The sequence below is a fragment of the Petromyzon marinus genome, chromosome 84, assembly GCF_048934315.1.
Source record: "Petromyzon marinus isolate PM22_M1 ecotype Great Lakes invasive population chromosome 84, UKy_Petmar_22M1.pri1.0, whole genome shotgun sequence".
NCBI classification, from domain to species: domain Eukaryota; kingdom Metazoa; phylum Chordata; class Hyperoartia; order Petromyzontiformes; family Petromyzontidae; genus Petromyzon; species Petromyzon marinus.
In genome coordinates this window covers 3,791,383-3,806,076 of record NC_133749.1, presented here as the reverse complement: position 1 = coordinate 3,806,076, position 14,694 = coordinate 3,791,383, and the positions used below count along the sequence as shown (strand labels likewise).

General features: G+C 49.6%; 1 protein-coding gene across 1 annotated transcript in view; it reads right to left on the bottom strand.

The window, feature by feature from the left end:
- Positions 1–14,694, bottom strand: part of LOC142907870 (integrin alpha-L-like) — a 62,296-nt gene that overhangs the window by 32,917 nt on the left and 14,685 nt on the right. Inside the window, exon 3 of the mRNA XM_076057762.1 lies at positions 11,722–11,873. Within this exon, the coding sequence (XP_075913877.1) occupies positions 11,722–11,873 (152 nt within the window). The remainder of the gene's footprint in view (positions 1–11,721; positions 11,874–14,694) is intronic.

The following is a 14,694-nucleotide window of genomic DNA, read 5'->3' as shown; positions in this document are numbered from 1 at the left end:
TTCTTCACGTTCTGTAGATGTAGATGCCACTGGTTCTTCACGTTCTGCAGATGTAGATGCCACTGGTTCTTCACGTTCTGCAGATGTAGATGCCACTGGTTCTTCACGTTTAGCAGATGTAGATGTAGATGCCACTGGTTCTTCACGTTCTGTAGATGTAGATACCACTGGTTCTTCACGTTCTGCAGATGTAGATGCCACTGGTTCTTCACGTTCTGCAGATGTAGATGCCACTGGTTCTTCACGTTCTGCAGATGTAGATGCCACTGGTTCTTCACGTTCTGCAGATGTAGATACCACTGGTTCTTCACGTTCTGTAGATGCCACTGGTTCTTCATGTTCTGCAGATGTAGATGCCACTGGTTCTTCACGTTCTGCAGATGTAGATGCCACTGGTTCTTCACGTTCTGTAGATGTAGATGCCACTGGTTAATGTTCTGTAGATGTCACTGGTTCTTCACGTTCTGTAGATGTAGATGCCACTGGTTCTTCACGTTCTACAGATGTAGATGCCACTGGTTCTTCACGTTCTGCAGATGTAGATGCCACTGGTTCTTCACGTTCTGCAGATGTAGATGCCACTGGTTCTTCACGTTCTACAGATGTAGATGCCACTGGTTCTTCACGTTCTGCAGATGTAGATGCCACTGGTTTTTCACGTTGTGCAGATGTAGATGCCACTGGTTCTTCACGTTCTGCAGATGTAGATGCCACTGGTTCTTCACGTTCTGCAGACGTAGATGTAGATGCCACTGGTTCTTCACGTTCTACAGATGTAGATGCCACTGGTTCTTCACGTTCTGTAGATGTAGATGCCACTGGTTCTTCACGTTCTACAGATGTAGATGCCACTGGTTCTTCACGTTCTGCAGATGTAGATGCCACTGGTTCTTCACGATATACAGATGTAGATGCCCCTGGTTCTTCACGTTCTGCAGACGTAGACGCCACTGGTTCTTCACGTTCTGTAGATGTTGATGCCACTGGTTCTTCACATTCTGCAGATGTAGATGCCACTGGTTCTTCACGTTCTGCAGATGTAGATGCCACTGGTTCTTCACGTTCTACAGATGTAGATGCCCCTGGTTCTTCACGTTCTGCAGATGTAGATGCCACTGGTTCTTCACGTTCTGCAGATGTAGATGAGACTGGTTCTTCACGTTCTACAGATGTAGATGCCACTGGTTCTTCACGATATACAGATGTAGATGCCCCTGGTTCTTCACGTTCTGCAGATGTAGATGCCACTGGTTCTTCACGTTCTACAGATGTAGATGCCACTGGTTCTTCACGTTTAGCAGATGTAGATGCCACTGGTTCTTCACGTTCTGCAGATGTAGATGCCACTGGTTCTTCACGTTCTGTAGATGTAGATGTCACTGGTTCTTCACGTTCTGTAGATGTAGATGGCATTGGTTCTTCACGTTCTACAGATGTAGATGCCACTGGTTCTTCACGTTCTGCAGATGTAGATGCCACTGGTTCTTCACGTTTAGCAGATGTAGATGCCACTGGTTCTTCACGTTTAGCAGATGTAGATGCCACTTGTTCTTCACGTTCTGTAGACGTAGATGTCACTGGTTCTTCACGTTCTACAGATGTAGATGCCACTGGTTCTTCACGTTCTGTAGATGTAGATGCCACTGGTTCTTCACGTTCTGCAGATGTAGATGCCACTGGTTCTTCACGTTCTGCAGATGTAGATGCCACTGGTTCTTCACGTTCTGCAGATGTAGATGCCACTGGTTCTTCACGTTCTACAGATGTAGATGCCACTGGTTCTTCACGTTCTGCAGATGTAGATGCCACTGGTTCTTCACGTTCTGTAGATGTAGATGCCACTGGTTCTTCACGTTCTGTAGATGTAGATGCCACTGGTTCTTCACGTTCTGTAGATGTAGATGCCACTGGTTCTTCACGTTCTACAGATGTAGATGCCACTGGTTATTCACGTTCTGCAGATGTAGATGCCACTGGTTCTTCACTTTCTGTAGATGTAGATGTCACTGGTTCTTCACGTTCTACAGATGTAGATGCCACTTGTTCTTCACGTTCTGCAGATGTAGATGCCACTGGTTCTTCACTTTCTGTAGATGTAGATGCCACTGGTTCTTCATGTTCTACAGATGTAGATGCCACTGGTTCTTCACGTTCTGTAGATGCCACTGGTTCTTCACCTTCTGTAGATGTAGATGCCACTGGTTCTTCACGTTCTGTAAATGTAGATGCCACTGGTTCATCATGTTCTACAGATGTAGATGCCACTGGTTCTTCACGTTCTGCAGACGTAGATGCCACTGGTTCTTCATGTTCTGTAGATGTAGATGCCACTGGTTATTCACGTTCTGTAGATGCCACTGGTTCTTCACGTTCTGTAGATGTAGATGTCACTGGTTCTTCACATTCTGCAGATGTAGATGCCACTGGTTCTTCACGTTTAGCAGATGTAGACGTAGATGCCACTGGTTCTTCACGTTCTACAGATGTAGATGCCACTGGTTCTTCACGTTCTGCAGATGCAGATGCCACTGGTTCTTCACGTTCTGCAGATGCCACTGGTTCTTCACGTTCTACAGATGTAGATGCCCCTGGTTCTTCACGTTCTGCAGATGTAGATGCCACTGGTTCTTCACGATATACAGATGTAGATGTCCCTGGTTCTTCACGTTCTGTAGATGTAGATGCCACTGGTTCTTCATGTTCTGCAGATGTAGATGCCACTGGTTCTTCACGTTCTGCAGATGTAGATGTCACTGGTTCTTCACGTTCTGCAGATGTAGATGCCACTGGTTCTTCACGTTCTACAGATGTAGATGCCACTGGTTCTTCACGTTCTGCAGATGTAGATGCCACTGGTTCTTCATGTTTTGCAGATGTAGATGCCACTGGTTCTTCACGTTCTGCAGATGTAGATGTCACTGGTTCTTCACGTTCTGCAGATGTAGATGCCACTGGTTCTTCACATTCTGTAGATGGAGATGCCACTGGTTCTTCACGTTCTGCAGATGTTGGTGCCACTGGTTCTTCACGTTCTGTAAATGTAGATGCCACTGTTTCTTCACGTTCTACAGATGTAGATGCCACTGAATATTCACGTTCTGCAGATGTAGATGTCACTGGTTCTTCACGTTCTGCAGATGTAGATGTCACTTGTTCTTCACGTTCTACAGATGTAGATGCCACTGGTTCTTCACGTTCTGTAGATGTAGATGCCACTGGTTCTTCACGTTCTGTAGATGCCACTGGTTCTTCACGTTCTGTAGATGTAGATGCCACTGGTTCTTCACGTTCTGCAGATGCAGATGACCCTGGTTCTTCAAGATATACAGATGTAGATGCCACTGGTTCTTCACGTTCTGTATATGTAGATGTCACTGGTTCTTCACGATATACAGATGTAGATGCCACTGGTTCTTCACGTTCTGTAGATGTAGATGCCACTGGTTCTTCACGTTCTGTAGATGCCACTGGTTCTTCACGTTCTGTAGATGTAGATGCCACTGGTTCTTCACGCTTTGTAGATGTAGATGTCACTGGTTCATCACGTTCTGCAGACGTAGATGTCACTGGTTCTTCACGTTCTGTAGATGTAGATGCCACTGGTTCTTCACGTTCTGTAGATGCCACTAGTTCTTCACGTTCTGTAGATGTAGATGTCACAGGTTCTTCACGTTCTGCAGATGCAGATGCCCCTGGTTCTTCACGATATACAGATGTAGATGCCACTGGTTCTTCACGTTCTGTATATGTAGATGTCACTGGTTCTTCACGATATACAGATGTAGATGCCACTGGTTCTTCACGTTCTGCAGATGTAGATGCCACTGGTTCTTCACGTTCTGTAGATGCCACTCGTTCTTCACGATATACAGATGAAGATGCCACTGGTTCTTCACGTTCTGTAGATGTAGATGCCACTGGTTCTTCACGTTCTGTAGATGCCACTAGTTCTTCACGTTCTGTAGATGTAGATGTCACAGGTTCTTCACGTTCTGCAGATGCATATGCCCCTGGTTCTTCACGATATACAGATGTAGATGCCACTGGTTCTTCACGTTCTGTATATGTAGATGTCACTGGTTCTTCACGATATACAGATGTAGATGCCACTGGTTCTTCATGTTCTGCAGATGTAGATGCCACTGGTTCTTCACGTTCTGTAGACGTAGATGTCACTGGTTCTTCACGTTCTGCAGATGTAGATGCCACTGGTTCTTCATGTTCTGCAGATGTAGATGTCACTGGTTCTTCACGTTCTGTAGACGTAGATGTCACTGGTTCTTCACGTTCTGCAGATGTAGATGCCACTGGTTCTTCACTTTCTGTAGATGTAGATGCCCCTGGTTCTTCACGTTCTGTAGATGTAGATGCCACTGGTTCTTCACGTTCTGCAGATGTAGATGCCACTGGTTCTTCACGTTTAGCAGATGTAGATGTAGATGCCACTGGTTCTTCACGTTCTGTAGATGTAGATACCACTGGTTCTTCACGTTCTGCAGATGTAGATGCCACTGGTTCTTCACGTTCTGCAGATGTAGATGCCACTGGTTCTTCACGTTCTGCAGATGTAGATGCCACTGGTTCTTCACGTTCTGCAGATGTAGATACCACTGGTTCTTCACGTTCTGTAGATGCCACTGGTTCTTCATGTTCTGCAGATGTAGATGCCACTGGTTCTTCACGTTCTGCAGATGTAGATGCCACTGGTTCTTCACGTTCTGTAGATGTAGATGCCACTGGTTAATGTTCTGTAGATGTCACTGGTTCTTCACGTTCTGTAGATGTAGATGCCACTGGTTCTTCACGTTCTACAGATGTAGATGCCACTGGTTCTTCACGTTCTGCAGATGTAGATGCCACTGGTTCTTCACGTTCTGCAGATGTAGATGCCACTGGTTCTTCACGTTCTACAGATGTAGATGCCACTGGTTCTTCACGTTCTGCAGATGTAGATGCCACTGGTTTTTCACGTTGTGCAGATGTAGATGCCACTGGTTCTTCACGTTCTGCAGATGTAGATGCCACTGGTTCTTCACGTTCTGCAGACGTAGATGTAGATGCCACTGGTTCTTCACGTTCTACAGATGTAGATGCCACTGGTTCTTCACGTTCTGCTGATGTAGATGCCACTGGTTCTTCACGTTCTACAGATGTAGATGCCACTGGTTCTTCACGTTCTGCAGATGTAGATGCCACTGGTTCTTCACGATATACAGATGTAGATGCCCCTGGTTCTTCACGTTCTGCTGATGTAGATGCCACTGGTTCTTCACGTTCTACAGATGTAGATGCCACTGGTTCTTCACGTTCTGCAGACGTAGACGCCACTGGTTCTTCACGTTCTGTAGATGTTGATGCCACTGGTTCTTCACATTCTGCAGATGTAGATGCCACTGGTTCTTCACGTTCTGCAGATGTAGATGCCACTGGTTCTTCACGTTCTACAGATGTAGATGCCCCTGGTTCTTCACGTTCTGCAGATGTAGATGCCACTGGTTCTTCACGTTCTGCAGATGTAGATGAGACTGGTTCTTCACGTTCTACAGATGTAGATGCCACTGGTTCTTCACGATATACAGATGTAGATGCCCCTGGTTCTTCACGTTCTGCAGATGTAGATGCCACTGGTTCTTCACGTTCTACAGATGTAGATGCCACTGGTTCTTCACGTTCTGCAGATGTAGATGCCACTGGTTCTTCACGTTCTGCAGATGTAGATGCCACTGGTTCTTCACGATATACAGATGTAGATGCCCCTGGTTCTTCACGTTCTGCAGATGTAGATGCCACTGGTTCTTCACGTTCTACAGATGTAGATGCCACTGGTTCTTCACGTTTAGCAGATGTAGATGCCACTGGTTCTTCACGTTCTGCAGATGTAGATGCCACTGGTTCTTCACGTTCTGTAGATGTAGATGTCACTGGTTCTTCACGTTCTGTAGATGTAGATGGCATTGGTTCTTCACGTTCTACAGATGTAGATGCCACTGGTTCTTCACGTTCTGCAGATGTAGATGCCACTGGTTCTTCACGTTTAGCAGATGTAGATGCCACTGGTTCTTCACGTTTAGCAGATGTAGATGCCACTGGTTCTTCACGTTCTGTAGACGTAGATGTCACTGGTTCTTCACGTTCTACAGATGTAGATGCCACTGGTTCTTCACGTTCTGCAGACGTAGATGCCTCCACCTTTCCATTGAACCACCTCCAACTTTGACCCTACGGGAGCGGGGATTCGTTCGAATCTCTGAAAGTTCGCAAGTTGATTCGTCCGTACGTAGACGAGCCTCCACCCACCGCCGTATTGACATTCCATCTTTAAGGTATATCGCTTGCCCTATCTCTCTCTCTTTCTGTCTGTGTGTGTTTGTTTGTATCGCTGAGGGTTCTTGTTATTGTCGTGGTGAGCGGTGGTGCAGCGGTTAGCGCTACGAACCCGGCGACACGGGTTCGATTCCCGCTCACGGCCAACACCGCCAGCGACGATTATCTGAACCGGTCCTGGACTGTGTGGTGTATGGTGTGTGGTGTGTATGTGGTGTGTGTGTGGTGTGTGTGGTTTGTGTGTGGTGTGCGTGTGTGCGTGTGGTGTGTGTGTGGTGTATGTGGTTTGTGTGTGGTGTGCGTGTGGTGTGTGTGGTGTATGTGGTGTGGTGTGTGTGGTGTGTGTGTGGTGTATGTGGTTTAAGTGTGGTGTGCGTGTGTGTGTGTGGTGTATGTGGTTTGTGTGTGGTGTGTGTGTGGTGTGTGTGGTGTGTGGTGTGTGTGTGGTGTGTGTGTGGTGTGTGTGGTGTGTGTGCGTGTGGTGTGTGTGGTGTGTGTGGTGTGTGTGGTGTGTGTGGTGTGTGTGGTGTGTTAACGTGTCTGTGCGTGTGGTGTGTGTGTGGTGTGTGGTGTATGTGGTGTGTGTGGTGTGTGTGGTGTGATAATGTGTGTGTGCGTGTGGTGTGTATGAGGTGTGTGTGGCGTGTGTGTGTGTGGTGCGTGTGGTGTGTGTGGTGTGTGTGGTGTGTTAACGTGTCTGTGCGTGTGGTGTGTGTGTGGTGTGTGGTGTATGTGGTGTGTGTGTGGTGTGTGTGGTGTGGTGTGTGTGGTGTGTATGGTGTGGTGTGTGTGTGTGGTGTGTGTGCGGTGTGTGTGTGGTGTGTTAACGTGTCTGTGCGTGTCCCGGGCCTCCCCTAGGTCGACCAGTCCTCAAATGACTACCTGGTATAGCGGTGGTGGTGGTGTAGTAAACATCGCCACTGGGGGAGACAAAGGCGGTCGGGCGTGGTGCTGGCCACCCACCCCCCTCACGTGCCGTTACCGGTCTTCATAGACGCTGCTCGCTAACAGCACTTGCCCCTACAGCCCTGTTACAGGCTACACGGGGGATCTTTATCTTTTCTATATTTAAAGCTTTCGTGAACGCAAGGATCCATACGCTTTGGTTCTATTTCGGTAGAAGTCACGTGACTTTACCCACGTGGTGACTTTCTACCGAAATAGAACCAAAGAGCAAGGATCCCTGCCGTCACCAAACCTTCAAATCGAGAATAATTTCGACGCTTCATTAGCACTTGCCCCCCCCGCGCTCCCTTACAGCCCTGTTCAGAGGCTCCACACAAAGGGGGACCCCTTCGTCTATCCTCTCGTGATTGTGCAGCCGCTGGACCTTTAAGCGAACGCAGAAGCTGACACCGCTGTACCAGAATGGCAGATGGTGGGCGTGGGGAGAGGGGGGTCAGGGGGATCGGTCAGGTGGATGAGGTCACGGGGTGGACAGGAACTGGGGGGTAGAGATGGCCATGGGCGCTCCACGCCGGGGCTGCCGGGGACATCGGACACGGTGGAAGCCCCCGCTACTCATCGGCGTGAGATGAAGCTCGGATGTGTAGGCTTTGACTTGAACGCAGCCATTTCTGTGACCAGTCGCAGGCTTTTCACTCGGCTATTTCAATGCTAAATTCTCCTGTTTGATTGGTACTAAGGTGCCTCTGTGGAGGTGTAGGCTTTGACTTGAACGCAGCCATTTCTGTGACCAGTCGCAGGCTTTTCACTCGGCTATTTCAATGCTAAATTCTCCTGTTTGATTGGTACTAAGGTGCCTCTGTGGATGTGTAGGCTTTGACTTGAACGCAGCCATTTCTGTGACCAGTCGCAGGCTAATCACTAAGCTATTTAAATGCTAAATTCTCCGGTTTGATTGGTACTAAGGTGCCTCTGTGGAGGTGTAGGCTTTGACTTGAACGCAGCCATTTCTGTGACCAGTCGCAGGCTTTTCACTCGGCTATTTCAATGCTAAATTCTCCTGTTTGATTGGTACTAAGGTGCCTCTGTGGATGTGTAGGCTTTGACTTGAACGCAGCCATTTCTGTGACCAGTCGCAGGCTAATCACTCAGCTATTTCAATGCTAAATTCTCCTAGTTATTTCAATGCTAAATTCTCCCGTTTGATTGGTACTAGGTGCCTCTGTGGAGGTGTAGGCTTTGACTTTAACGTAGCCATTTCTGTGATCAGTCGCAAGCTAATCCCTCGGCTATTTCAATGCTAAATTCTCCTGTTTGATTTGTACTAGGTGCCTCTGTGGATGTGTAGGCTTTGACTTTAACGTAGCCATTTCTGTGACCAGTCACAGGCTAATCACTCAGCTATTTCAAGGCTAAATTCTCCGGTTTGATTGGTACTAAGGTGCCTCTGTGGATGTGTAGGATTCTGTGACCAGTTACAAGCTAATCCCTCAGCTGTTTCAATGCTAAATTCTCCTGTTTGATTTGTACTAAGGTGCCTCTGTGGAGGTGTAGGCTTTGACTTTAACGTAGCCATTTCTGTGATCAGTCGCAAGCTAATCCCTCAGCTATTTCAATGCTAAATTCTCCTGTTTGATTTGTACTAGGTGCCTCTGTGGATGTGTAGGCTTTGACTTTAACATAGCCATTTCTGTGACCAGTCACAGGCTAATCCCTCGGCTATTTCAATGCTAAATTCTCCTGTTTGATTTGTACTAAGGTGCCTCTGTGGATGTGTAGGCTTTAACTTTAACGTAGCCATTTCTGTGACCAGTCACAAGCTAATCCTTCAGCTATTTCAAGGCTAAATTCTCCGGTTTGATTTGTACTAAGGTGCCTCTGTGGATGTGTAGGATTCTGTGACCAGTCACAAGCTAATCCCTCAGCTATTTCAATGCTAAATTCTCCTGTTGATTTGTACTAGGTGCCTCTGTGGATGTGTAGGCTTTGACTTTAACATAGCCATTTCTGTGACCAGTCACAAGCTAATCCCTCAGCTATTTCAATGCTAAATTCTCTTGTTTGATTGGTACTAAGGTGCCTCTGTGGATGTGTAGGCTTTGACTTTAACATAGCCATTTCTGTGACCAGTCACAAGCTAATCCCTCAGCTATTTCAATGCTAAATTCTCCTGTTTGATTTGTACTAGGTGCCTCTGTGGATGTGTAGGCTTTGACTTTAACATAGCCATTTCTGTGACCAGTTACAAGCTAATCCCTCAGCTATTTCAATGTTAAATTATCCTGTTTGATTGGTATTAAGGTGCCTCTGTGGATGTGTAGGCTTTGACTTTAACATAGTCATTTCTATGACCAGTCACAAGCTAATCCCACAGCTATTTCAATGCTAAATTATCCTGTTTGATTGGTACTAGGTGCCTCTGTGGATGTGTAGGCTTCTGTGACCAGTCACAAGCTAATCCCTCAGCTATTTCAATGCTAAATTCTCCTGTTTGATTTGTACTAGGTGCCTCTGTGGATGTGTAGGCTTTGACTTTAACATAGCCATTTCTGTGACCAGTCACAAGCAAATCACTCAGCTATTTCAATCCTGAATTCTCCTGTTTGATTTGTACTAGGTGCCTCTGTGGATGTGTAGGCTTTGACTTTAACAGTCATTTCTGTGACCAGTCACAAGCTAATCCCTCAGCTATTTCAATGCTAAATTATCCTGTTTGATTTGTACTAGGTGCCTCTGTGGATGTGTAGGCTTTGACTTTAACATAGCTATTTCTGTGGCCAGTCACAAGCTAATCCCTCAGCTATTTCAATGCTAAATTCCCCTGTTTGATTTGTACTAGGTGCCTCTGTGGATGTGTAGGCTTTGACTTTAACATAGCCATTTCTGTGGAGGAGGCTCGTGAAGGACGCTACTGGGCAGTTGGAGGCAGTCGCCCTCCAACAACAACGGTGGGCGGAGGAGCGATGCTCACAACAACGAGCGGAGCACTGGGTGGCTAAAGCACAGCAGGTTGGCACAGTAGGGCGCACAGGTGGTGCATCAGCCAGTCATCTCAGTCAGTCGACCCGTGGCACCTGCTGGGTCTGCCCCGTGACCTCCTGCCCGCGGGCGTTCGACACTTCACGTGGCCTCAAGGTGCACATAACCTGGCACAAGCGTCGTGGTGACGTCACCGCCACTTAGTGGCGAATGGCGGTTGTTGTTGGTGGTGGTGATGTTGGTGATGTTGTTGGTGATGTTGCTGATGTTGGTGATGATGTTGGTGATGTTGGTGACGGGGTTGGTGATGGTGATGGTGATGTTGGTGATGTTGTTGGTGATGTTGGTGGTGATGTTGGTAGTGATGTTGTTGGTGATGTTGGTGGTGATGTTGGTAGTAATGTTGGTGGTGATGTTGGTGGTGATGTTGGTGATGATGTTGGTGATGTTGGTGGTGATGTTGGTAGTGATGGTGGTAGTGATGGTGGTAGTGATGTTGGTGATGTTGGTGATGTTGGTGGTGATGGTGATGTTGGTGATGATGGTGATGTTGTTGGTGATGTTGTTGGTGATGATGGTGATGTTGTTGATGTTGGTAGTGATGTTGTTGGTGATGTTGTTGGTGATGTTGGTGGTGATGTTAGTGATGTTGGTGATGTTTGTGATGGTGATGTTGTTGGTGATGTTGTTGGTGATGTTGTTGGTGTTGTTGGTGATGTTGATGGTGATGTTGTTGTTGATGTTGGTAGTGATGTTGTTGGTGATGTTGGTGATGTTGATGGTGATGATGGTGATGTTGCTGGTGATGTTGTTGATGTTGGTAGTGATGTTGGTGGTGATGTTGGTAGTGATGTTGCTGGTGATGTTGGTAGTGATGTTGTTGGTGATGTTGTTGGTGATGTTGGTGATGTTGGTGGTGATGATGTTGATGATGTTGTTGATGTTGTTGTTGATGATGTTGTTGATGTTGTTGATGTTGTTGTTGATGTTGTTGATGTTGTTGATGATGTTGATGTTGTTGATGTTGTTGATGATGTTGTTGATGTTGTTGATGTTGTTGTTGATGTTGTTGTTGATGTTGTTGATGATCCTGTTGATGATGCTGTTGATGATGTTGTTGATGATGTTGTTGTTGATGTTGTTGTTGATGTTGTTGATGATGATGTTGATGATGTTGTTGATGATGTTGTTGATGATGTTGTTACATGAATGTTGTTGTTGATGTTGTTGATGTTGTTGATGATGTTGTTGTTGATGTTGTTGTTGTGGTTTGGTGATGTTGTTGATGTTGTTGTTTTTGATGTTGTTGATGTTGTTGTTGATGTTGTTGGTGATGTTGTTGATGTTGTTGATGTTGTTGTTGATGTTGTTGTTGATGTTATTGTTGATGTTGTTGTTGATGTTGTTGATGTTGTTGATGATGATGTTGTTGATGTTGTTGTTGATGTTGTTGTTGATGTTGTTGTTGATGTTGTTGTTGATGTTGTTGTTGATGTTGTTGCCCCGGGTTACCTGCCAGGTCGAGTTGCTCGCAAGGCTCCGCGGGCTTCAAGGGGTCACAGCGGTAGAGGGTGGGGGCTGGGGGGCGAGGGGCGGGGCGAGAAGGAGGCGGGGCGATGGGGGCGGGGCTCTTGCCACGGAGTCGCGGGGCTGAGACCACCATCCTGGGGGGAGGGGCAATGGGGAGGGGGGGTGAAGGGGGAGGAGCGAGGGGGGTGGAGGGGGAGGAGCGAGGGGGTGGAGGGGGAGGAGCGAGAGGGGTGGAAGGGGAGGAGCGAGGGGGTGGAAGGGGAGGAGCGAGGGGGGTGGAAGGGGAGGAGCGAGGGGGTGGAGGGGGAGGAGCGAGGGGGTGGAGGGGGAGGAGCGAGGGGGTGGAGGGGGAGGAGCGAGGGGTTGGAGGGGGAGGAGCGAGGGGCTTGGAGGGGGAGGAGCGAAGGGGTGGAGGGGGAGCGCGAGGGGGGGTGGAGGGGGAGGAGCGAGGGGCGTGGAGGGGGAGGAGCGAGGGGTGGAGGGGGAGGAGCGAGGGGGGTGGAGGGGGAGGGGCGAGGGGGGTGGAGGGGGAGGGGCGAGGGGGGTGGAGGGGGAGGAGCGAGGGCGGTGAAGGGGGAGGAGCGAGGGGAGTGGAGGGGGAGGAGCGAGGGGGGTGGAGGGGGAGGAGCGAGGGGGGTGGAGGGGGAGGAGCGAGGGGGGTGGAGGGGGAGGAGCGAGGGGGGTGGAGGGGGAGGAGCGAAGGGGGGTGGAGGGGGAGGAGCGAGGGGGGTGGAGGGGGAGGGGCGAGGGGGGTGGAGGGGGAGGAGCGAGGGGGGTGGAGGGGGAGGAGCGAGGGGGGTGGAGGGGGAGGAGCGAGGGGGGTGGAGGGGGAGGAGCGAAGGGGGGTGGAGGGGGAGGAGCGAGGGGGGTGGAGGGGGAGGAGCGAGGGGGGTGGAGGGGGAGGAGCGAAGGGGGGTGGAGGGGGAGGAGCGAGGGCGGTGGAGGGGGAGGAGCGAGGGCGGTGGAGGGGGAGGAGCGAGGGGGGTGGAGGGGGAGGGGCGAGGGGGGGGAGGGGGAGGAGCGAGGGCGGTGGAGGGGGAGGAGCGAAGGGGGGTGGAGGGGGAGGAGCGAAGGGGGGTGGAGGGGGAGGAGCGAGGGGGGTGGAGGGGGAGGGGCGAGGGGGGTGGAGGGGCGAGGTGGGTGGAGGGGGAGGAGCGAGGGGGGATGGAGGGGGAGGAGCGAGGGGGGTGGAGGGGGAGGAGCGAGGGGGGTGGAGGGGGAGGAGCGAGGGGGGATGGAGGGGGAGGAGCGAGGGGGTTGGAGGGGGAGGAGCGAGGGGGGTGGAGGGGGAGGAGCGAGGGGGGTGGAGGGGGAGGGGCGAGGGGGGTGGAGGGGCGAGGTGGGTGGAGGGGGAGGAGCGAGGGGGGATGGAGGGGGAGGAGCGAGGGGGGTGGAGGGGGAGGAGCGAGGGGGGTGGAGGGGGAGGAGCGAGGGGGGATGGAGGGGGAGGAGCGAGGGGGTTGGAGGGGGAGGGGCGAGGGGGGTGGAGGGGGAGGAGCGAGGGGGGTGGAGGGGCGAGGGGGGTGGAGGGGGAGGAGCGAGGGGGGTGGAGGGGGAGGAGCGAGGGGGGTGGAGGGGGAGGGGCGAGGGGGGTGGAGGGGCGAGGGGGGTGGAGGGGGAGGAGCGAGGGGGTTGGAGGGGGAGGGGCGAGGGGGGTGGAGGGGGAGGAGCGAGGGGGGTGGAGGGGCGAGGGGGGTGGAGGGGGAGGAGCGAGGGGGGTGGAGGGGGAGGAGCGAGGGGGTTGGAGGGGGAGGGGCGAGGGGGGTGGAGGGGGAGGAGCGAGGGGGGTGGAGGGGCGAGGGGGGTGGAGGGGGAGGAGCGAGGGGGGTGGAGGGGGAGGAGCGAGGGGGGTGGAGGGGGAGGGGCGAGGGGGGTGGAGGGGCGAGGGGGGTGGAGGGGGAGGAGCGAGGGGGTTGGAGGGGGATGATGATGATGTTGATGATGATGTTGATGATGATGTTGATGATGATGAGGCTCTAAGAAAAGCTGTCTCGGGTGTGGACCAATCAAATTCAAGGACAGTGCCAATATTATTATCAGAGTTGTCGCTTTTGTGTTGCATTTTGACTGCTTGTGTTGCGGTTATTGCAAACATGATGCCTTGAATAAAGGTGTCAGTTTTTGTGCCAGTTAAAAGGTTAAAACCTATTCCTATATGTTGATGATGTTGATGATGTTGATGATGATGATAATGTGATGATGATGATGATGATGTTGATGATGTTGATGATGATGATGATGTTGTTGATGTTGATGATGATGATGTTGATGATGATGATAATGTGATGATGTTGATGATGATGATAATGATGTTGATGATGATGCTGCTGATGATGATGTTGATGATGATGTTGATGATGTTAATGATGATGATGATGTTGATGATGATGATGTTGATGATGATGATGATGTTGATGATGATGTTGATGATGATGATGATGTTGATGATGATGATGTTGCTGATGATGATGTTGATGATGATGATGTTGATGATCATGTTGATGATGATGTTGATGATGATGATGTTGATGATGTTGATGTTGATGATGATGTGATGATGATGTTGATGATGATGATGTTGATGATGATGATATTGATGATGATGATAATGTGATGATGATGTTGATGATGATGATATTGATGATGATGGTGATGATGATGTTGATGATGATGATAATGTGATGATGATGATGCTGACGATGATGTTGATGATGATGATGTTGATGATGATGATGATATTGATAATGATGATGATGTTGATGATGTTGATGATGATGTTGATGATGATGTTAATGATCTTGATGATGTTGATGATGTTGATGATGATGATTTTGATGTTGATGATGTTGATGATGATGATCTTGATAATGATGATGATGTTGATGATGTTAATGATGATGTTGATAATGATGTTGATGATGCTGCTGCTGATGATGATGTTGATGATGATGATGT